This window comes from Arachis ipaensis, chromosome B3, assembly GCF_059453495.1.
Source record: "Arachis ipaensis isolate K30076 ecotype BB chromosome B3, ASM5945349v1, whole genome shotgun sequence".
Lineage (NCBI taxonomy): Eukaryota > Viridiplantae > Streptophyta > Magnoliopsida > Fabales > Fabaceae > Arachis > Arachis ipaensis.
Window position 1 is genome coordinate 132,759,688 of NC_142438.1, and position 25,598 is coordinate 132,785,285.

Below are 25,598 nucleotides of genomic sequence, written 5' to 3' on the forward strand. Positions count from 1 at the left end.
ATTTCAGTTTATTGACTATTTTAAACCTTTAGTTATTGTGATTCTTATTCTGTTCATCAGGAATTAAAAATCGAAAAAACCGACCGAACCAAACCACTATTGGTTTGGTTCGGTTCAGTTGTTGTAAAAACAGCAAATTAAACGGTTGTGTATTTGTAGGAACCGAACATATCGGTTCGGTTGGTTTTTGGTCCAAAACTAAACCAAACCGAACCAATAACACCCCTACTTTATGCGCTTGAAGCATGGTCCGTTGCATGCATGTCGAGTACCTGAACCCTGGATTGTTGAATGGACTACTAATGAACTTGATAAGAAGGCCGATCACGTTATCTCACAGGTTCAGTCTGTAATAATGCATTTTATAAAATCTAGTTGAACAAAAAATGCAATTGACGGTTCAAGTTGATTTTTTGGAATCTCTTTTTTTCCCAAATGTTGAACACACAGGGTTGCATAGTCAAAAATGCAAGGGACAAGAGAAAGCAGAAGAAACATTGTTCGAGTAAACCTGTTCGAGTAAACCTTTTAACGTTATTGCACGGCAAATGGACTTACATTGATCGGTTATGATACGCTGTGGAGCAGTACCAACGCACTTCACCCATTGGCTGAAAACCCACTCATAACTTGCAATTTCCTCATTCCCCAGCAAAGCACAACCGAGGAGGGTCGACCTACCATGATGGTTGACCCCAACGAATGACACAAACGGTAATCCATGCCTACAAGAAGAACCAACCGGATATAAGAAATGTTAATCACGATCGAATAGAGTTTTACCAACTAAAGGACCAAACACCAACTTAACTACTACATACCTGTTTGTACTGTAGGTGCTATCAACAGACACGACATCTCCGTAGTATTCATACGACGCCCTACACCTTGCATCCACCCATACTGCACTCCTAAATTTACACTCTTCATCCAGCTTCACCGCGTAAAAGAAGTTTGGATTGATCTCCTTCATCCTCATAAAGTAGCTCATCATCTCCCTGATATCAGCATTCATGTTGCTAGTTCGGAGCCTCGCTGTTATATAGTTTCTTAAATCCTTTTCTGAGAATCCCAGGTTAGACGGGCCTCCAGCCTCATTTGCCAAAGTTAGGAATGTCTTATTTGGTCGAATCCCAGCCTCATCATTATTCTCGATCATGCATTTCGCATGCATGCTCAGCTTCCTATACTCATGGTAGTGAACAGCATTTCTCGCTGAACAAGGATGCGAGTGCCTCAAGTCAACCTTGAACAAAACCCAGTCTTGCATGTCTTTGTCAAACTTGACATATATCCTTGCCTTGCACCCAGTAGCAGAAATTGTATTCTTCCGTATTGGATAGCTTGGTTAACGGGTATCTTTGTGATCTTGTCATATGTTGTCGTCCGTATCTTAGTTGCAAATCCTATTTTCTTGGCGTAGGTAACATAAAAGTCATTAGCCATCTCTAGCTGCGCAAACCGCATGCCAACTCTTGGTATCTCGTCTTTTTGAAGGCAACCATGATCTGGTAACTACAATTTAGATTATTTTAGAAAAAAGAGTTACCATTGCGGACCAAATGAAACATGCGAATTGTGACTAGAAAAAATTAAAGTAGATTTTAAAACCTCGTCACCAAACTCCATCTCTTCACTTCCAACCTCACTAATATCCGACAGTTGCAGGACCTATAATTCAGAAAGAAACACAATATATGAAAGGAAATAAAATTATTATGTAATAATAAAATTATTAAATATTATGTAAATAAAAGCTGAAACGGATGTAGTAAAAACACCACAGTAGCTAGAAATCATGCTAATCATCATACACATTTTAGCTTAAAAACAATTGCATGGAAATAACAAGGATGGTACTACAATTATTTATTCCATTTTAGCTATTATTTAAGGACCTGTATCATCCTTTAGTGGCTTCTTTTTTCACTCCATGAACAAAATTTTTTTCATGTATATTTACATACACACACTCTTTTTTTCAGATGCGGGAAGAACATAAGCACCTCATTCATTATAAATCACTCAAATAACTTCATAATTGGTTAATCTATGCAAATGTAGGATACACATAACCATATAATCCCATAAGCATGAAAAATATTAAAATAACATGCAGGAAGCATAGGAGCATATATCTAAAAAATATGCACTGAGCATATAAACATACCATCACATGATTACAACACTCATATAAGCATTCCATGGTTAGCATGTTGCAAATACAAGTAGCATTCACTTCAATTCAGTAAACAACTTCAGCCATTACATCACCCTATGGTTATCTATTTTACATACTTGCATGATTATCATGTAGGGATAACATGCGCACACCATAGATAAAAATGCATTCATATAAGCATACCAAAAAATTAAATTATGCTATCTCATCATCCATATAAGCACATAAGTCTATAATAGGATGATTAGCAAATAAAGATGCCATTTAACATGAAGACAGCATACATTTATATACAAAAACACGTACAAAAATATGCTTATTGTATATAATCATATAAACATGATTACATGAAATGATTAATTAATTTCAGCTAATCCTCAATGCATGTAATGATACCATTAAATATAAAACAAACATAAGTTTATTTGCATCTCAACTCATCGATTACAATTACATATTTCAATAACCATGCAATTAAAGAACTCATTTACATTGTGAATAAACATAAAAATTAAACTCAAAATAAATATCCATGGCAGAATTTGAGAATCCTAATTGCTCACCTTGTTCGACTGCTGACCGTGGCCTGCGACATCGCCGACTAAGTTTTCTTGTTCGTATGGTAAATTTTCTGAAACACCAGAGGTTACACAAACTAACGGTTCAACTATATCAACCTCCATTAATGAATTTCGGCAATGTGATGTGCATAAAGGAGGACCCTCGCTTAAAACACGTTCTTCTTGCGATTCTGCCATTCTGAAGGAGTCAAAACCGGCTGCATTCTGTGCGGAGGAGAGGACGGCGCTGGTTGTTTAGTTTTTATTGGCGGTGGACTGTTCGATCGTATATGAAGGAGGAAGCCGATCAACAGGACGCAGTGGTGGGCAGTGGACTGCTCTGGGAGATAGAAAGATACGCATGGGGCAGCCGTGTGATCGAGAACGATATGACGCGGGAAGATTCTCGTTTTAACCTAATTAGCTTATTTGATATTATAATTAAGAGTGGTTCTATTAATTTCAAATTTTAAATTAAAAATAATATAAAATTAATTAATAACCCATGATCTATTCTTAATTTCAATTAAACTCCCATTGTATGCATTATACAATAAGTCTATTGTTTCCTCATACTTTCCCAAAATTTATACATATTGTATATCGTTTAGTGATCACAGCAATTATTTATTTATTCTCTTAAATGAATAGTTATTTTTTGGGTTAAAATTTTTCTATTTATCTACTATCTGTACATTTTTATAGCAACAAGTTTCACCGAAGTGGTGTTTTGTATTGAAAACTCGACTATTCCTGAAACTTAGGTCTTGTTATAAAAAATGGAAAAATATTGGGATTTAATATTTTTTTTAGCTAATAAACAATTAATATTTACTTTTCCATGTTTGTTAGCACAATAATCCCGCACCCTATTTGGATGTGTTTAAAGATCAAGTTGATTCGAATAATAAGAATGGAACCAGATTAAATTCTAATTGATTCGAATTGGTTCATATTTGTTTTAAATAAATTCAAATTAATTAAATTCGAATTACATCGATTTTGGTAATTATGTATTTAATTAAAAATAAAATTTAGAAAATTATAAAAATAGAAAAATAAAAAAGTTAATGTAAATAATATGTAATAGAAAAAAAATAAAGAATAATCTATCTATCTATTCTATTATATAAAAATTAGATGTCTACACTTAATGATGGAGTTGATGTGGCATGCTTCTGAAAGTGTTTTTCGATTTATTTCTTTTAACGCATTAAATACAAGTTATTACGATAAACTAACTATATCAACTAATTGATTTGATTAGATATTTAAATATCATATAATTTATTATAATTCATACCAATTTGATTTGGTAGTATTTCTTAATTTATTTATTTTAATATTTTGTTAGTATTTTTTAATTTATTTTTTTAATTTATTAAACCAAATTTATTGTGTGTACTAATTAATTAATTTGATTAATTTATTAGTCATTAAAATAATAAATTTATGAATAAAATAGACAACTGAGATATTTTTAACTAATAATTAAATCAAATCATATATATTGAGCTAAATTCAAATCATGTGAATTAAGGATTAAATTAAAATAAGATCATTTCTTACTTATTCAAGTTGAGTGCAATAAATGCAAATTAATTTTGTTAGATAATCATAATTGTCTGGTCTACTATATATAGATGACCATACAAAATTATAAGAATCGTAATTTTTTTCGCTCTTACTATTTCAACTCTTCTTTTCTTATTTTTTTTCTTTATGTATAATTTATTTTATATATAAATGTATCTAAAATGAGAAAGTACGGATGAGTGTTTTATTGATTGTTTATTTGATAAATATATCTCAATTTAAGCATTATATTACTGTGGATAGAAGTTGACGTGTAGCAATTCAAAGTGGCCAATGTAATTTTTTATAGTATTAGATAGAAGGATATTTATTAAAATGAATATACCCATTGTAATGAATTTTTTTCAATTGTTATATTTTTATGTCAGTTGTGTAAATTCTTTGAAGGCACAAGATAATAAAATAGGTTGACTTTAATATCATTAGAAGCTAAATTTAATGGTTCAAATAAGCACCACTAATTATATTGAAAAAGTAATTTTGTAATAATAATGTGATTTACCCAGTAATTTTTTCGGATAAATTTATTTCAAAATGTAGAAATTAGACTCAATTACGCTAAAATTTTAAAGATAATATAGAATTTGACAACAAAATTAACATTCGTTAAGGAAATAAATTTATTTATGGCTATTTTCTAATTATAAATAATAACAAGACTTATGAAAAATATTAATGTCATCATTTTATTAATTAAATCATAATATTAGATAGTTGATAGTTTTATAGGCGGAAATTATTAAGTAATTACGTAAAAATTAGCAACGAACAAGCAATAAAAATTTAGAAAAAATCTATTATATAATATTAATTTCATAATTAAAATATGTCACATATCATATTCTCATATATTCTATTTATTATCTATTCTATTATATAAAAATTAGGCGTGACATGCTTATAAGGGTGTTTAGCAATTTTATTTCTTTCAACTCATTAAATACAATTTATTACGATAAATTAGCTATATCAACTAATTAATTTGATTAGATATTTTAATATCACAAAAATTATTATAATTTATATCAATTTGATTTGGTAGTATTTTTTAATTTATGTATTTTAATGTTCTATTAGTATTTTTTAATTTAATTTTTTAATTTATTAAATTAAATTAATTATACTAATTATCTGTATTAATTAATTAGATTAGATTAATTAATTAATCATTAAAATAATAAATATATGAATAAAATAGGTTCTCGAGATATTTTTCACTAATAATTAAATCAAATCAAATCATATTTATTGAACTAAATTTTAATCATGTGAATTAAGGACTAAATTAAAATAGGATAATTTTTTAATAAAAAAATTATTCTAAAGGACTGTTAGAACTTAGAAAGATTTAATTATTAAAAAGGACCTTTAATACTAAAATTATTAAGAAAGACAAATTTTTTTTATAATATTTAAGAAGAGGAACCAAATCTTTTTATAATGATAAATTTTATTTCTCTTAAAATTTTAGTAATTTTAATTAATTAATTATTTATTTTTATTTAATTTTTTATTTTTGTGATCTTTAGTTAACAAAAAAGATAAGAAAAGACAAAAGATCATAAAAGTAAAAAAGAAATAAATAATAAAAATTACTAAAATTTTAGAAAAAAATTATTAGGGCAGACTTCTCTGCTGGGCCAAACTTTTATTTTGTCAAGATCATTTTTTTACAAATTTTTGGACAATATTGGTTTTATTATTTTGTTTCAATAAATTTAGTTTATAATTATGTTTATTACATATTTATAATTAAAAAGACTTTAATGTGCGTGAATTTAAAAATTATAATTTTTTTTATGTTTTTAGAAATTATATATATCGTTTAATATTTAATGGTTTATAAAAAAAGGAGAACCCGGCAACCCGCCAGCGTACCATTAGGCCACTACAAAAAAATTTGGTTAAAACGGCGGTTTTTTTTGTATTTACGGCGGTTTGAACCGTCATTATTATCAAGAACGGCGGTTTCAGGAAGCGACGTAATTCTGGGCGCCATTCTGCTTATTACGGCGGTTTTCGGAAAACTGCCACAATTTCCTAGGTTAAAACGGCGATTTTTTGTCAGGTTAAAACGGCGGTTTTTGGTTGGTTAAAACGGCGGTTGAAACCGCCATTATTTTCAGGGTAAAAACGGCATTTTTGATTGGTTAAAACGGCGTTTATGAACTGCCATTTTTACCTTGGTAGGGTGGCATTTTCGGTTAGTTAAAATGGCATTTGAAACCGCCATTTTTATCGGGTTAAAACGGCATTTTTGGTTGGTTAAAACGGCATTTTTAACCGCTGTTTTTACCCTGACAATGGCATTTTTATTGGTTAAAACGGCATTTGAAACTGCCATTTTTACCGAGTTAAAATAACGTTTCACTTTTAAAATGGCAGTTCTGTTGATGCAAGGAAGTGACACAGGTCAATCAGTCCCGCCATTATCGATTCAAGCAAAAAGACCTCTCTAGGCTCCTTTATTTAGATATTCTTTCTTTGCTAGTATCACTACAGAATGAACTAGTGAGACGAGTTTGCGAGAGATCTGTCTCATAGAGAGATAAACATATATAAACATATAATCGGAAGCCTGACACAGAACCAATCGGGAAAGAAAGAGCTAAAAAAAACTTGACTTTCTAGGTTTATAGGATAGGCTATCCTTATTGGAAAATATTTTCCTTTAAAGAGTGCAGCCAGCGCGTTACTTCGAAACTGTAAAGTTTCTGCATAATTTCCTTCGGATTGCGCCGACATTCGTTACGGTCGTCATTCAGTTCAAAGAATCTCCGCTCCAGTCAGGAAGCTAGTTTGAAACCCGGACTCGCTGAGGTTTACACACTTTTCTTTCTTTATGAAATTACACAGCAAGCTGAAACTCTTCAGTCTACAACAAACAAGTGGGAGAGTCAGAAAGGTATTAAGGCTTGAAACATAGTATTAATTCATGATCCTTCGAGTCCGTTCATGGTAGACTAGAAGAGATAGTCGGCTTACTCGCCTGGGATGCACCCTCGGTGTCAAAGAAGAAAAGGTCTTCTACCTCAACATTACAAGCCGCCGTTTTTACCGGCTACAAGTGATATTTTATCGTTTAAAAAAGTAGTTTTAACCGTCATTTTTACCGTGTTAAATAAATAATTTTTTTTTAAAATTCACAATAACAAGAAATCATAACCCATAAACAAAATATTACGTAATTCATAAATAAAGTATTAAACATGATATATAATTTTTTAGTATTAAAAATCAAAAGTAATAACTCAAATACAAATAAAGTATTAAATATAATATTTTTTAATTCTAAATAAAGTATTAAATACAAATAAAGTATTAAATATCAAAACACTCATTGTCTTCAAACCATTCCTTTCTTGAGAGTTCCTTTTCCTCTTCTAATTGCCATATTGCCTACGACTAAGGGGTGAGGGTGATCGATTCTTCTTCTAATTGTTTTTCTCTTCCTTTTCGCTTTCAATTTTGATATCAGCATCATTATCAGCTTCAAAACAAAACAAGAAATCATCATAGTTTACAAAATATCCAAAAAATAAAACGAGAAATAAAAATAAAATAGCAGACATTTGTACAATTACCATTGTGCAATCTTTGCATTATCCATTTGAATATAAAAACTATATGCATATTTGCAAATTTAGTGTTCAGCTGTTGCCATCTCTCTCTCTCTCCTTTGTGCAGTTAGACGCTCTTCAAAACTGTAGAAAATTGAAATTGAAGAATGCAAGGTCAAATTTGCAATAGATTGCAAATAAGTTCATCACTACAAACTAGTTGTTCTACAAAATAATATATATAGTTCATCACTCAGTAAATAACTTGAGAAATGTTACGGGAGACCACCACAAAAATGTTACTTTACCTTATCTGGATTCTTCTCATAAACCCCGTAGAAAGTTTCCAATAATCCTTCCCGGATATTTGGACCAATATTGTAAACATAATAGCAAAGCCAATCATCTCACCAAGCTTAAAATGTTTGACTTGTAAAACCACATTACATTTTAAATCAACAGAAAAGACACTAACATACCTTTTCATCATTCTAAAATTATAGAAGATCAACTTTTCGCCATTAACATCATCCACTGCATGTTAAAGAGAAGAACATGGCAAGTTAGTGAGTTACAGGGTCAGCAACTCGGAGAGAGAGAGGAAAGGAGGGAGAGAAAGAGAGAGTCTAAAATATTTTGTTTATTAACCTTTTTCAGTCAACACCCAACTGATCTAATGCTTGTATTTTGAAAATTAACTTTTTCCTATAAAGTAAAAAGAGTCAAGTAAATAAATAAAGCAAATATATTATTCTCAAGCAACACGGGAAGGAATAAGATCTAGCATAATCAAATTATAGTTTATATATGATACAAGAGAAAATCCTTAAATTTGATAGAGCAGAATTAAGGAAGACAGTATATTCTGTAACTGTTGTATTCATCTTTAACCTTGAGCAGTACATCCTTCCTAGAATAAATTAATTATTTTATTGTAAGCATCCACAAAAAATGTAAAATTTAGACTTTACTCATTTGTCTCTCAAACAAATAATTTATAAAAATTGCTATTTTATTCAAATTAATTATGGCAGCATCATAAAATGCCATAATACTTGAATATTATGGTGGTTTTAAAGAACCGCCATAATATAGATGTCATTTTAAATTTCATTTTTTGTAGTGGGCGGGACGGGAGAGAAATTAAGGACTGCCTTACTAGGCGAGGCGGGGCAAGTCAGCCCTCCAGATGGCGGAATTTTGGCAAGACAGGGCGGGCTTTTCTGTTTGTCACTCTAATGGGACATGGACATAAGTACCTGTCCCATAAAACCTATTAAATATACGCGAATATAAAATTATTAATTTATCCTAATTTATATATACATAAATCTATTTCTTGAATTTAGTAACCCTAATTTCTGCCTCCAATTCAAATTCTTCCTTTTTCTTCCAAACTCATTTTCAGTATCGATCCTCTCTCTCTAACTCACTTTCTCTACCTCTCAAGTCCGTCACTACGTCGCTTAGTATCGTCCCAAAAAATTATTTTATGTTATTATGTTGGAATATGTTTTTATGTTTTCTCCTTTTGAAATGTTATTTTTTATAACAAATATGTTATAAATTGTGTTGAATTATATTGAATCAATTATTTTATGATGATTATATTATATTTTTTGTGTTAATTTTTTTCAAAAGTTTTCAAAGAATATTCGTAAATACCTGATGAGATCTGCGTTCCCTAAAGAGTAATTAAATAAGAACTTGTAATGATAGAGAAGGAACGGGACATTTTTTTTAAATAGGAGTGAGGGATGGGAAGGGTGCTTCTCACGCTCCCCTAAGTACTCATTACCATATCTAATTAGTAACGAGATTCAATTTAAGCCGATTTAAGAGGGGACACGTGGACTTCATCTGCGTTGGGCATTTAAGGTAATGAACCTAAGTCGGATTTGGGACCCTAACAATAAATTTTAGTTGATCTTGCTTGCATTGAGGTCTTATTAGGCCCAAATATATCTTGGATTAATATTTTAAGTCATTGTTATAGCAAATACTATACTATTTAATATTATAACACTTAGTATATATAAAAGTTGGATATATTTATAAGATATTTTTTAATTCAAATTAAGAAAAATTAATTATCTCTTTTTTAGTTTTAAATATTATATTCTAATGTAATGAAAAAGTGAAGATAACAATAATTACTCACATAATTAAAATAGATAATCTTAATATATACATGGCACTATATATATCAAGGATTATTATATATGATATATATATTTTTTTCTTTTTTGTAATGACTATTTATATAATTTATTGAACAATTTTTTCATCTTAATATTTAATAAATTTAACATATAAAATATTATTTAACATACAAAATAAATAATTTAAGTCATTATCTAGGATAATAAGTATAATAGTGCAAATACTTATTTATTTATTAGTAGTAAAAAATATGTAAATAATATAAATTGATATTTTTTTAGTATAAAAGTAATAATAAAGGTTATGAATTAAGTTAATTACGTAATTAAAAAATTATGAAGAATTTCTTAAATAATAATAAAAAATAAGATCACTATTTCACATATTACAAAGTTTATGAAAAAAAAATTGGATAATAAATTAATCCTCAATAGATTATACATTAATTCTACCAAAAAAATAAATAATTAATACATTGGATATTATTATTTACGTACTAATATTATATATATATATATATATATATATATATATATATATATATATATTATCGATTATTAAGTTTATAATTAATTTTTAATCCAATTTTTGATAATTAAAATTTAAATGATTAAAATTATTAAATGCTCAATATTTTATATCGAACCAATTTATTTTTTATTGAAATTAAAAAGATGAGTTGTTAATCAATTCTAAATTTAAATTTAAATTTGAGTAAGAAAATAAAAAAAAATATTTTAAATTTCATTTCAGTAACCAGAATTAATTTCAAGATAAGAAATTATTTTGTACATCATATATATTGTAAAATAGTATGGTCATTTGCTATTTTTTAATGGTAAATATTATCAAATAAAATAGTGTAAAAAATTAGAAAAAAATGTATTTACAAGTTTAAAAAATATTAATTTATTTTTCAATAGAATAAATTATATATTGAATAACAAAAGTTCTTATTGGTTTCTCTTCACACTAACTAATACTTAACGATGATGTTTCGGTACACTATGTTACCAAGAAATATTAATTGATTGATCTAATAACTTTTGTAATGACATAAGTTTATGAATTTGAAAATTTAGAAATATAATCATTTCATAAAATGTGAAGTTTTAACAAGTAACAATACTGATCATATTGTTTTGACTTCAAAAATGATACCAACAAATTAAAATTGTCCCAAGTAAATTTCAACAAAACAAAAGTCCATAAGTATTGCTATTAATGGAAAATTAATATATTTTAAAGACAAATATAATTTTTTCTATGAATTTCCAAACTCGGCAAGTCGATGACTAATCCACCACATATTGATGCTTTATTTATTAAGGTCTGTCGCTAACTAATGGATTGTTATACACATAAGGCGATATTCGAACTTTAAATATTTACTTAAACAGACAAATGAGATGATCATTCACCAAATTCAAATTAATTAAAATAAATATTAATTATTTTTAATATTTTTAAGTTGTAAAATATTTATAATAATAATAATTACTATAAATTTTTTATTTAAATTTTAATAAATTTTTTTTATATAATTTTATGTATTATCCCGTGCAGGACACGAGAACATATACTAATATATCATTAAAAATATATTTTATCATCGGCACTTAGCGCCCAAAAAAGAATTATAGAACAGGAACTTTAGGGTTGACACAATCTCTTACATCATCATAAAATTAAACTTAAGCTACCATAAGGGCAATTCACAAAATGAATTCAGATAATTTGTCAAGACTCTCTTTCACCAAAAAAATCAGCTCCCCTATTCCTTTTCTAATATATATGCGCTGCAATATCCCACATTAGCCATGCCCATGCACATTGGCTCCTCTTTTACTTTTCTCCTACTCTATCTATTTCTCAAATGCCTTACTTATGGTCTGCACATGTTCCATTATGATCGAACTTGTCACTTTTGGTCTCTCAAATGGAGGAGTAAATATTTTCTTGAATTAATATAAATTAAACCTAATCGGATAAGCCGGTTGGTTTGGATACCGGATTATCCGTTAGGCACAAAATTAGGTTCAATTTGAGTAAGTAGTTTAATTAAACTCTTTTTGAAAAAATAGCATAAACAATAAATAGTTATATTAAAAGTAGTTTATAAATAAATTATTTTGTGTTTGAATTTCTAATTTTTAAAGTGTTTATTTTATAAAAATATGATAAAAAATAGTAGTATTATGAGAGAAGTTATTTTTTTTTTAATTTCTCTATAAACTCCTAAATAGTTTCTTAAAAAACTGCAATTTAATTTTAAAAATTGCACCAAATATTAATAATACTATTTTTCATAAGTCAAAAGCTCAAAAAATTTACTTTTAAAACTTTTTGGACAGGTCTTAGTATAATTAACTCAGAACGATTTTGGTCCGTTGATGATCGAATTATCCGTATACTATACATTCACGCAATTAACACTAAGAGTTTCCATTTGTTATTGGCCTCAATCAATTCTTGAATCCGAGTGCATCTATTGCAAGACAAAGATCATTACCACTAAACTAAGTGTGATTCAATTTTATTTGATTTATCATTTATGTCAGGTGACTTCTTGAGCTTTTTTGTTTTTAATTTTTGGTCACGTCCTCTTTGAGTTTTGTCAAAAAACCATTTTTTTTTAATTGGGTCAGGAAGTTTTCTCTAATCTGGTGCTCTTGATTTGCGTGTTTTTTTCATATCCAATTTGGTCAATTGGGCAAGCTCTCTTAGCGAGGGCGAAATGTGAAGTGAGCCCGTTATACAGCAGAAGCAGGCCCATTTAATATCAGCTGAAGGCAATTATAAAATACCGTTTATAAACTGATTGGGCCCATTCGAAAAAATGACTAGGCTTATGCTACTAAATAGCCCAATTAGACCAACCAATGAAAATATGAAATAGTCCAAGCAGCATTAGTACATTCTGCCAGCTAAGTTTGTTTTTACTTTTTACTCCCTTAGTACTAGGCTCTAGCAAATAGCAATAAAGTTCAAACCGTCTAGTACTGCCAAAAAAAAAAAAAAAAACCTTCAAAATGCAAACTGTCTATGTTGCCTCTGAAATATGAAATATTCTCTTATATATTATGAAAGTACACCGTTTTTGGTTTATATACTTAATAGTTTTTTGGTCTGTATACTCAGAGATGTATAATGACAATGTAAAACCTAAATACATTTAGCATACACATATTTGTAAATAAAATATCCCAAAACCCGTTAATAATATGAAAGTTGAATATTTTTATTATTTTCTCAATGGGAAACCAAGGAAGTCATGAATCACGTCCACATATTAATTTGTCCTTCTCCAACTGATGGCAATATATTATATAATTTAATTGGACTTATATTCTGTTTTTATTAAGATATCATTAGAGGCCCATTAACAAGTGGGATCCACTAATCCGGCGAAGAACGAAGCCCAAACGAAGCCGAACGGAAGCGTATCGTAACCGTGCAAACCGTACCAAACCAAGCACAACGAAGGTAGCTTCGTGGTTAGTTGAAAAGTTGAAATAAACAAATAATAATATTATAATAGTATTGTATTTCACGAATTAAGCAATAGCGTTACCGTAAATTCAAATGAAATCCTATCCGTACCTTATTCTCTCCGATAGCGACACTTGGATTCCTCCACTTACCAATCTCTCATTCATTCAGAACACAACAAAAACAAGAAACAAAAAACCAAAACCAAAAGTTCTCTCTCTCCGTCTCTTCTGACTTTTTATTCTGTGGTTTCCTACCTCTTAGGGCCCTCATCCGCTCCAAGATTTTTTTATTCAAATCAACAATAATTCATGTATTTCAGCCTTCACAAAATTATTGAAAACAAGTTGTAATTATATTTCCTTAATGCATGATAATACTCTTACGTTATACATAAAAAATTATAGATTAAGGTTTGAGGGTAATTATTAAATTGATTATGTCACGCATAAGTAATATGGCACAATGATTTTCGTTTTAAATTATTATCACAGGGGTGTTGGACAATTTTAAATAAATATACGTAGGTATTTTTTTTTGTTTGCAAAATATTTTTTTCTAAATATCTCATTCAACTGTAGTTGAAATCTCTCATCACTTGTTATATTAACTGATTAATCAGTTATTAGTTATTGTATAACATCTTTTCGAACTCTTTTATTTATCTGTCACTGTTTAATAAAATTTAATATTTATTTTAATAAATTTGTATAATTAAAAATATTTAATTTAAGAATAAATTAATATAAATAGAAATAAAATTAAATAAATATAAAAATAATATTTAATTGAATATTTTAAATTATATATATCAATTAAAAAATATAATATAAATTTAAATATTCAGTTAGTCGCTATAATTTCCTTAAGCTTATAATTAGGGTTTTTTTATATATTTTTTTTAATTGAATCTTTATACTACTTTTAATTTTATAATTAGATCATTATTAATGTAAAAAATATTAAAATTAACGGAATATTTTTCTGCAAATTAAAAGTATCAACAATTAAGAACCTAATTAGATCTTTGACCATATATTTTTAGAATAAATATTTCACTAATTTTAATATTTTTGACATAGAAATAACCTAATTATAAAATTAAAAATAATATAAAGATTCAATTAAAAAATATAAAAACTTGATTATAATTTTTATAAAATTATAAAGACTAATTAAATAATTAAATCTATAATATATAATTATTTAATATATTTAATAAAATACATAATAAATAACAACAAGCAGTTTGACCTAGTCAGTCCTAGTAATAGTCAAATTATTTTCCATCTTTCAAGTTTTATATTCAAATCTCATCCAAGAAAAAAATATAAATAGATAAAAAAACATCCTTTTTATTCAAAATAAATTTTTAAAAAATAAAGAAAAACTATATAATATTTAAGATAATTTTATTTATTATTCTCGAAAATAAATCTTTTTAGTTTTTTCTCAGTTATTTTATTAAGTATTATTTTTTATTATACATTTTTTTAAATAAAATTAAAAAATATATAAAAAAAATTAAATATCATACTTAATAAAATAATTAAAAAAAAAACAATTAAGAGAATTCATTCTCATTATTCTCTTTATTATGGTTATCGGCCTATCGGGTATATGTACCTTGTTCTTCTTATTAATTTGACATTTCTATTTTGTGTCCTTAACAACTTTATACACATTACAACAATATTTCACGTGCTACAATAATTTGTGCCTACTAAAGAATTATTTTTAAAATACATTATTTATTACAATCACATGTAAATAAACAAAAAATATTCTCTAAGTTTACGAGGAAAAAATATATTATAGACAGAAGGTTAGTTAACCCCATTGACAAAGCGTTATTGTATTATGACCATCTCGATAATTTAAACAAATCTATATCGTTAATAGTTATTTTTTCATAGTAACATATTTAGTTCAATTTACATTAGTCTGATAAGCTTTTCTAGTTTGGTTATTATAACAAAGCAGAAGATCATATAAGCATAATCCAATCCAATTTATATTTAAAATAAAATAAAATAAAATAAAATATTAGTGTATTGTGAAAATCAACAAATATCTAAATACGCCTACCCCTGAAAGCTGAAACTAAAGATACTACTAAATTAGTAATGTTTTCAATTACTCACAAGATAACCCATATACGCTACGCTACTCTATCCCGTAGGCCTAATCCCCATCAACGCCACAAAACTAATCATGACCGTTACTAATTCTGAAACATATTCTCCATCTCAGAATCTATGGTCATTATTTTCAGCATTTCCTTACGTTGACCATTCTAACGTTACTACTACAAAATAATAATATACGATAAAAACTCAAGTATAGTTGATTTATTATGAAGTTGATAATTTTAAATTATTAAATAATAATTTAGTTAGAAGAATGTTAGTTAGTAACTTTTGTGATATGTAGCCAGTTACATACTGACCAAAATTTAATAAAGTTATTGACCTCTAGACTTTTTTATTTAGTTAAATATATTAAATCATCTCACAATTGACAATTCTCAATTAATAACCTCGCATAAAAATAATTGGATGTGAATTTCTATCATATTTATATAATATATACTATACTATACTATGATTTGTTCAATTAATTAATTAATAAATAATAATAATGAAAAAGAGAGTCCATCGTCTCCTTCTTTCTTTCTTTCTGTCTGTCTTTCTCTTTGCGGAAAATGGAATTAGGTGCAGGAATTTTCTGGCATCGCCAGCATATTCTTAACAGAATACAGAAACATCGCTTCTTATAGCACACGCCGGTTCAATTTCTCCACCTTTGTGAAAGCCCTTTCTTTTATCCATTTCAAGGTAAAATATCTCTCTCACGACTCCTTTAAAAAAACAATAGCAGTTCTAACACTGTAACAAAGCAGCAACCTTTTCTTCTCCCTATTAATTAATTTTCCGTTTTTTTCTAATAAAAAGACGACTTTTTTTTATTGTGTGACGTAGTTTGTTTTGTTTCTGTATCTGGGAATTGTTTATCTGCTATAAGATCTCAATGGTCTCGTGATTATTTAATAGTAATTATTACTGATTAGTGTAGTCAATGGGGGACGCAATCGTGCCTGTGTCTTCATTGTCAATATTAAAAAAGAAATATTTTTTTTTAAATAAAAAATAAATTTGATTTGAAGTTAAATACATTGTTTCGATGGATTAGTTTATTCTGGTATCTGTGTGGGATTTTTCAGGCTTTTACGGAAGGTGGGGAGGTCTTTGACTTTCATAATTTGGATGGTAAGAGGGTGTTGTTGGCTGTGGACGCTACCAAAGGCCAAGTCTTCTTCTTTGATTTCATAAAGCATTTCTCTTCTTCAAACTCTTCATGTCTTTTGGAATCTTCCTTCATTGAATGGAGCTGGATCTTTCATACAAGATCAGCAGCTCACCTTTGCCTGGTTTTCTCTGGTTTGAATGGTTCCTCATTTTTACTGTTCACAAGTTTGGCTTTTTATAATTCCAAACTCTCCAAACTGTGTTGTCTTTGATTGATGGGTCTGAGGAAAACTGGTCTCTTTAGCGTTGAGCCTTCTTCAAAGATAGTTTTGATTTTTGCCTGCAAGGTGTTCTAGAGTTTGTCTCTTAGGGGGGGGATCTTTGGGGTTATAAAATGGATGAAGATAGCAGCAGCTCTTGGATAAGGAGGGCTAAGTTCTCTCACACAGTTTGTCACCGATTGGAGTATTCCAGATTGGGCTCTTTTCCTAACAGCATTCAGCGGCAGCAGAACTCAGGGACTCTGAAATCAAGGCCCGCAGCAGCACAACCAGCGCCGGCGCCGGCTGTGGCACCTGCAGTTCCTTATAATCCAAACTCTGTATCTAACATGTCACAGGTTCAGAGAAATCCAATAACGAATAGGCAGAGATCTTTGTCCCCTTTGCCGGTAACTCTTCTTTCCGATGCGTTTAAGGAAGCCCAGCATGAGAAGAAGAGGTTCTCAACTCCAACCACTCCTCGGAGGAAAGACCAGGAGAAGAGAATTATGGGGAAGTTAATGAACCAGGACTCTAAGCACTGTAGAGACACTAAGGTGTTGTCAAATTCAAAATCGCCTCAGGGTAGTCCAATTGGGCAACTTGCATCAATGAAATTGGGAGAGAAGTCAAAGCACCGCAAGGAATCTGCGTGGACAAAGTACTTTGACCATGGTGGAGGAAGGGTCACTGCTGTGGAAACAGCTGAAGAGTGGACTGTGGACCTCTCTAAGCTGTTCCTTGGTGTCAGATTCGCTTATGGGGCTCACAGTCGGCTTTACCATGGTATGTATAACGAAGAGCCTGTTGCTGTGAAGATTATCCGCGTGCCAGATGACGACGAAAATGGAAACATGGCTTATCGGTTGGAGAATCAGTTCATTAGAGAGGTCTCGCTTTTGTCTCGCCTCCATCATCAGAATGTTATAAAGGTAACCAAGTTGATCCATTTCCCTTCTTTTTTACATCATGTTCACAAATTCTGGTTGTGCAAGTACAGAGTACTATCTGTTATTCTGTTGAATGCAAGGAAGGCAAATCCATTAGTTCCTTGATCCTTCAATGATGTAGAAATAAGGACGCTACTTTATGCATCCTCTCTCTTGTATTTTGGTTTGATTGTTAGCTCACATAATGTTGAGAAAGTTAATGTAATATCAAGGCTGGTAATTTAGAGAACTGTCTAATATATATTTTTTTTTCTGATTCAACAGTTTGTAGCAGCGTGCAGAAAACCACCTGTTTATTGTGTTATCACTGAATATCTAGCAGAAGGTTCCTTAAGAGCATATTTGCATAAATTGGAGAAAAAGACTATTTCTATGCAGAAACTAATTGCTTTTGCTCTGGATATTGCGCGCGGGATGGAATATATACACTCTCAAGGTGTCATTCATAGAGACCTTAAACCAGAGAATGTACTTATTAGCGAAGACTTTCACCTTAAAATTGCTGATTTTGGGATTGCTTGTGAGGAAGCATATTGTGACTTATTAGCTGACGACCCTGGTACGTACCGCTGGATGGCACCTGAGATGATCAAACGTAAATCCTACGGGAGAAAGGTTGATGTATATAGTTTTGGGCTTATCCTGTGGGAAATGGTAACCGGAACAATACCATATGAGGATATGACTCCCATCCAGGCTGCTTTTGCAGTGGTAAATAAGGTATGCTCCTTTGCAATTAAGTCTTTTAATGCATAACCTCTTTGTAAAGTTCTCAAGTTTATTTCTCTTTCATGTATAGACTTTTGTGCACATTGGGATTTAATATTGTTCAATAATTGGATGGGAAAAGCATGATTGCGCCTTTTCTTTCATCCAAATCCCCCTTCTGCTATGATCACTTTGTATCATTTGGGGTTAGTGGTTGTTTTGGATCTGTTTGAATAGCAACCATGTAAGAGTATTGAAAACTGGATTTGTGTTACTGATTCACTTCACTTTCTGCTAGACGATGCATGCTCCATTAACTGATATGTTTTGTAATATGCTAATATCTAAATTGCCTTTTATCAATATGGCTTTTATTATTGTCAATGCTTACGTGGTTTTTGCCTTGTTTTTCTCCAAGATTTTCACATAGTTGATGATACATTTTCTTATTTTTTCTACGCTTCCTCTAGTCTTTAAGACAATTGTTTACACTTTCAATCTATGTTTGTATCCCATTGATGCCCTGAAAGCACACTATATTTTATAGCAAAATTCCTAGGTGAGGTAACTCTTTGGCTGCATGACTTTTAAAATAGTGGTGGAGTGGTAGAAATTATATTCATCTATACTTGGCAAAGTTGGCAGGGAAGGTCCACTAGTTAGAAAATGAAATAATTTGCATTATAATTTTACGCAAATGGGTTCTTCATTCTAGCTGATACCGATTACAATGAATGGAGCTTATTAAATTTGAGGGTGATTGGCCTTCTTGTTCATAGATTTTCCTTCTCTCTTATTAATTATTATGACATTTCAAACTATAGGATTTGCCCAAGCAATTCTAACACTTCTGTGTTTGTATTTATTCAGAATTCAAGGCCTGTTATTCCTTCCGATTGCCCACCTGCAATGCGCGCTTTAATCGAGCAATGTTGGTCCGTGCATCCAGACAAGAGGCCTGAGTTCTGGCAGGTTGTTAAGGTGTTAGAACAATTCGAATCATCACTTGCATTGGACGGAACCTTGACTCTGGTGCAAAACCCTTTGTGCCAGGATCATAAGAAAGGGCTTCTTCATTGGATTCAAAAACTTAGTCCTTCTCATCAAAATAGTGGTCCGGCACTTAAACCTAGATTCTCATGAATCTTCTGAGTAGCATGGCTTTTGTAGTAGTGATAGCACCCCAGGTCCATTGTAATTAAAAAATGGTAAGTTTGGAGTGTAAAAGAGGACAAGAAGAAAAAGGAGAAAAGAAAAGAAAGTTTTTTATTTTATTTTTTTTAAATGCTCTGGTTGTAGTAATCTTTATAAAATTCTTATGGAGGGTAAATTGATTTGTGTACATTGAGGCGAAAGCGTGTTTATTTGCCCTATTGTGCATACACACTAATACAGTCTTTCTTCTTGATCACAGTTTCCTGTTTTTGTTTGTTGTTAATACAGTTATAAAATACTCATATTTCTTTTGTTTCTTTATAGTCTAATATCTCCCAGCTCTACATTCTTTTAGTCATTTATTTTTAAAGGAAACTTATTGATGCAATGAAATCTGCATAACAAGCCGGCAAAGATTATTTAGTTAATTCAACTTTGTGCTTATTGAATTTGAGGTACTATTTCAGCATGGCTGAATAAAATTGAATTAGACAATGTTACAATGCATACAATAAAATTTGGTGTATAGATTTGAATTATGTGATAAATGTTATTTGAAGATTGTTTAAATTTATATGATTAGATTACTTAGTGTAATTTACTAGTTTTAGCCTAGTGCATCTAACTTTGTAGATGCTTTCAGACTTGAAAGCCGAATTTTTTTATACATTTCAATTATGTGCCTAGCACAGCTAACAAAATTCAATTGCAACTTGAAGAGAGGATGAAAGTGAGGAGAGCAAAAAATGGGATCCATGAGATTGATAGAAAAGACAAGAGGACCATAGACATAGCCTTGATTAGTATATATTTTTGGGGGGTGTTAAAGTAAATTATGAGATATTTGATATTTTTGTTCCTCTCTAACTGAGCAATATGAGAGAGTATTCAGAGTAACTTAATTCACATGTAGGTTTCTTCTCATGCATGTATGTTACCATCAAAACCTATGAGTTCTTTTTCGCTTTTGTTAATTCCGTGTGGCATCAACTAACTTTATTCAGAATATGTTATTCTCTCATTTAATGCTAAATTGTGGAAAAAGTTGATCACTGTGAACAAGTCACATTCATGATACTTTTCTCACTTTGTGATGAAGTCATGTTCTCGGATTTTAACAATGTTTAATATTACATAAGATAAGTATGTGCAATGAATCTATAGGAGATGATTTTACGTGACTTTGTTAAATTCAATTGGATCAGTTGGACGAGTTAAGAATTTAGTATTATGCTTTTCATTTTTTTTAATAGGTTTACATGACTACTCTATCCACGTTTGAGTAAATTAAAGCATAACTTTCTTTGTTTAGATGCCATGTAACAAGTAACAACGTGACTAAGCATGTTAGTTGTAATTTTCAAATTAAGCGAACGTGATTCAATGTGATTATGATAGGTGATTATTGTCAACGTCAAGGCGTCAGAGTTGACTATCATCTTGTAGAAAATTCAATGTATTTACTTTTCTTTTCTTTTATTTTTTTTTATTTTTGGGCTAGGAGTCTTTTCTGGACTGGTATTCTCATTGTTGGGCTTTTCAATGGGAAAAAACTGCCATAGATTTTGGGCTTTTGGGCATTCCCTTATTATCTTTTGACATGGAAACAATAAAGAAATAGTAGGCTTTTCATGTTATCGGTTTTTTTTTTTCATGATGAGGGCCGAAAGCCACTTTGTTATACCTTCCTTTTCGTTGTCATTCCTTCATACTTCCACATTTAACGTTGCACTAATAAATCATGTTGGCCAAGATTTTGTTTGCTTAATTAGTAATAAATTGAGCATGAATTCTACATAATATACCAAAGCTTGTGAATTTATTATTTGGTAAAGATCCATAAAATTGATAGTTACGAATTATTAAATGATTAAATATATTTAATAAATTATTATTTAACAATTATCAATTATTAATTTTATATAAAAATAAATACATATAAATTTTTACTTTAATTTTTTTTAAAGGATCCCATAATACCTAAGATTATTTTACTGTTTAAGTCAAACACAGGTTAAAGGCCTCACATAAGTTTTAATAACGTGCAACTGAGACCTAACTCAATTAATAAAATCATATGGCTTTTAATATGCTGCACTTGAATTGTGTTGGATATAAATCCATAAATGTAATGTGGATTAAATAGTATCTTATCCAAATTTTCTAAAGTTCTAGGTAAGTTGTTATATGAGTTAATAATTATAAATTCAAAAATCTCTTAACGAATCAAATAGTATAAATACGAGACCTTAACAACTTTCTAACATATAATTCATCTTCTGATAATTATAATTCTAACACCTTACATAAAAAACTCTTAACGTTCGCAAGAATGAAACTTAAAAGAATTAACGGGGGCCCACATAAGCTGTAGAGTATGTGGTTTAATTCGATGCAAAACGAAGAATCTTACCAGGATTTGACATGCCACAAATCCTCTTGAAAGAGAGAGGTGTCTTCGAGAACGCGGACACAGGTGGTGTATGGCTGACGTCAGCTCGTGCCGTAAGGTGTTGGGTTAAGTTCCGCAACGAGCGTAACCCTCGTACTTAGTTGCCAACATGAAATTTTCAAATTTTTTTTATAAGTATTCTTCTTGTCAATTATTTTGATTCGTCATTCTAATCATTGAATTTCTTTTGAATTCTAAACTCAAATAATCTTGTATTCAGGTGTTCTATCTAGGGCTGACCATACATACCCTACTAGAGGGTATCTAATTCGGTTCAACTCGTTCGGGTCGTTCGGGTAGGGTAGGCTACTTGATCCGCTGCGGGTAGGGTAGGGTATGGATTTAGGGTGTACCCTACCTTATCGTATCCGAACCTCATATATAACACACATTTTATAAAAATTAGGTATACAGTGAAGGAAGTGAGAGTTGAATTTGAATCCACAACCTCTTTCATGTAATAACTTACAATAAGTGAGCAACCACTAAACTAGTTAGTTAATTAAGTAATTTAAAGCATTTGTATATTTATAATAATATGTATGTTTGTAATTTTATATTAGATTTCTTTAAGATTTTATTAATTTTAATTTTAATTTTTTATTTTATTAATATATATGAAATTTGGAATAATTGAATTTTATATTTGTTTTGAAAAATTTGATATTTCTGTAGGTAGGGTAGGATAAGGTAGGGTTTAGAACTTTAGGGTGCGGGTAGGGTTAGAGTTGAGAGATTCTCAATCCGCGAATATGATAGGGTAGAATTTCAATCAGGGGCGGAATTAGATAAAATATTAGAGGGAGGCTAAAAACTTTTATACAATAAAATAAGACTAAAATAAAATTTTAAAGGAGGCTAAACTAAAATTTATATATAATTTACATGTAAAAAATTAAAATTAGGAAGCATTATTCCTTTCGTTTAACTTAGCTCCGCCTCTAGTTTTAATAAAATTTTTAACTTGTGAGTAAGGTTATTGCCCGCCCTAGCTCTATCAATATATCCGAACAATTTTGAATTAATTAATTAAATTAATTAATTTCGTTTTGGAATGTTTTTGTCCTTATAACTTAACAATATTGATAAGAAAAAATTACCTATGTTGACATGAAAGAATATTCCAGTCTAAACTTGTAGATATTGCGAGGGTAGCCCCACCAAATTCATTTATAGCGTTTCCAAGGTAAAAGAGGCACATGATCGCAAATTAATTACAACTCGAAAAGATTTGGATAAGCCATTAAATTTGTAGTGTGGGGTCACAATCTATATATTTGTTACTGTTGTTTTCTAAATACTTTGATGGATGCCAAAGAGAGATATATATGTGGCCGTTGTTGTTTGGAAAATTTACAAAAGCAATTTGATTTTGAGCGGCACAATCATGATTCATGAATGTCTATATCTTTTTCTTTGCTCGTCGCATTCATACAGTGAAAAAAGCTTGAATTTTTTTTCTCCTATGGTCCTCATACAATGATGAAATGTTAGGAGTGTAATTTTGAACAAATCTTTCAAACAAAATATGTCCGTGTCGGTTGCCACTTTTTCGACCATTGCTACCAACACATATAATATTCATATAGAAAATATTCATGTTCGTCTATGTAGCAATTTAAATTTTTAAAAGAGATATTTGATAATATGCCACTTTATCAATATTTGTTACAATAATTTAACTAATTACCTTAAACCAGTATACAGAGAGAGCCTTTTTACAGGGATCAAAATCTTCTAATGTAATAGAGAGTTAATTAGTTAAGTACTAAAATGAGAGGATATTCATTTTTAATTTAAAATAGTAAGATTCACATATAATGAGAATTATAAATTTAATAGTGATTAATTTTTTATTTTATTATTTTATTATTTTTTTATTTTAAATGATCTAAATTATTTTTTTTGTCGTTTAATTTACAGATAATAGTATCAATTTTTATGGCTTAAAATTACAAAGAATTGTTCAAAATACTTTGTCAAAACTTATATTTGTAAGGACACTCCGATATTACAGTTCATTTCTGTATTTCTCATTTGTAACAATCAAACTTACCTTTTTTAATTAAATCTTCATTCCCTTTTATAGAATTTTCTCCCTTTCTTATCAAGGTAACGATTTTATATTTGTACAGTTTAATGAGCATGCATCACGATTATGTTTGTTATATCCGTTATGTGTATTCTCATCATCTCGAATAAGCTTATTACTAGCTTATTAGAATCATTTTCACGTGCAACCTTTGGTATTAATTCAAAGGATTTGATATTTCAAGAATCCAAAGTTTAATGGACCTAATCTCTTTCTCATTTCTTGGACCATCACTACTTTTGTATATCCATAGTAACTTCTGAACCTTTTCATATAGTTTTCTTGTGAACTTGAACCCAATTTAGAGTCAGAGTTCAATTTCAAAAGATCTCTATTTATTTACTCAATATAAAATTTATTTCAATAATAATATTAATAATAATATGATTGCACTAGTTTAGGTAGAACCAGTTGTTGATCCATCTGATTGGACTCACGTGGATGGGTGAATAATTCGGTATAATTTAATATTTTACTGTATATATAAAGATTGAGGGAAGTCTAATAAATGAATGTACGAGCTAGTCAAGTAAGTCAACTTCATAAGTGTAACGTAACGAATGAAGAAGCAATAAGAAACTGAATTGTTTATAATAAGTCATTTCTTGTTGTAGACTCCAAAGTTGAAACCAATGCACACATTTTAAGCACTGAATTTATTTGGCATCAATCCCCTCATTGAATCCTTGTAATCAGTATTTCTTCTCCATTTTATTGTTGCTTCATTGAACTCTCTCACCCTTCCCATGCATGTTTCCCCTTAAATAGCATATTTTAAATGATCACTTGTAAATATTTTAGAACAAAAAAGTTTGGTTATTTAACACATGCAATGAAAAGCTTGAAAGATACAAATTATTATTTTTTTTTTTTTACGATTGGTTTTACATATTGTTATTATTCTACTCAAAAGAAGGGGAGAAAAGAGTTTAATTGCAAGGGGCAACAACAGCTATTTTCAACATTGCCATCAAAAAGCTCTTTTGTATTGTAATGACACCAAACTAAATCTTCCAAACAGAACACCACATTATATTATAGATATATGATAGATATTAAAATTTATATATCTTTTAAAAGTTATTCGATCGCTTTGTAGATTAGAGTTATTTACATATTTGAAACGAGCATTTTTTGTTGGGGGGCCGAGGGGTGATTTTGGTGAAAATTACAAATGATA

The 25,598-nt window shown here is 29.7% G+C and overlaps 2 protein-coding genes across 2 annotated transcripts; one reads left to right on the forward strand and one right to left on the reverse strand.

The window, feature by feature from the left end:
• Nucleotides 1–342: 342 nt before the first annotated feature.
• On the reverse strand, nt 343–2,940 carry LOC107633735 (protein FAR1-RELATED SEQUENCE 5-like). The gene is made up of 6 exons (XM_016337336.1): nt 2,746–2,940; nt 1,612–1,671; nt 1,354–1,515; nt 822–1,300; nt 559–725; nt 343–347 (listed from the first exon to the last, which is right to left on the reverse strand). Exons 1-6 carry the CDS (start codon nt 2,938–2,940, stop codon nt 343–345), a joined length of 1,068 nt encoding a protein of 355 aa, XP_016192822.1.
• A 13,218-nt stretch (nt 2,941–16,158) lies between these two features.
• On the forward strand, nt 16,159–20,191 carry LOC107631221 (Protein kinase superfamily protein). The gene is made up of 4 exons (XM_016334587.3): nt 16,159–16,390; nt 16,777–17,993; nt 18,276–18,731; nt 19,590–20,191. The coding sequence occupies exons 2-4, from the start codon at nt 17,196–17,198 to the stop codon at nt 19,860–19,862; spliced, it is 1,527 nt and encodes a 508-aa protein (XP_016190073.2). The 5' UTR covers nt 16,159–16,390; nt 16,777–17,195; the 3' UTR covers nt 19,863–20,191.
• The last annotated feature ends 5,407 nt before the right edge of the window (nt 20,192–25,598 follow it).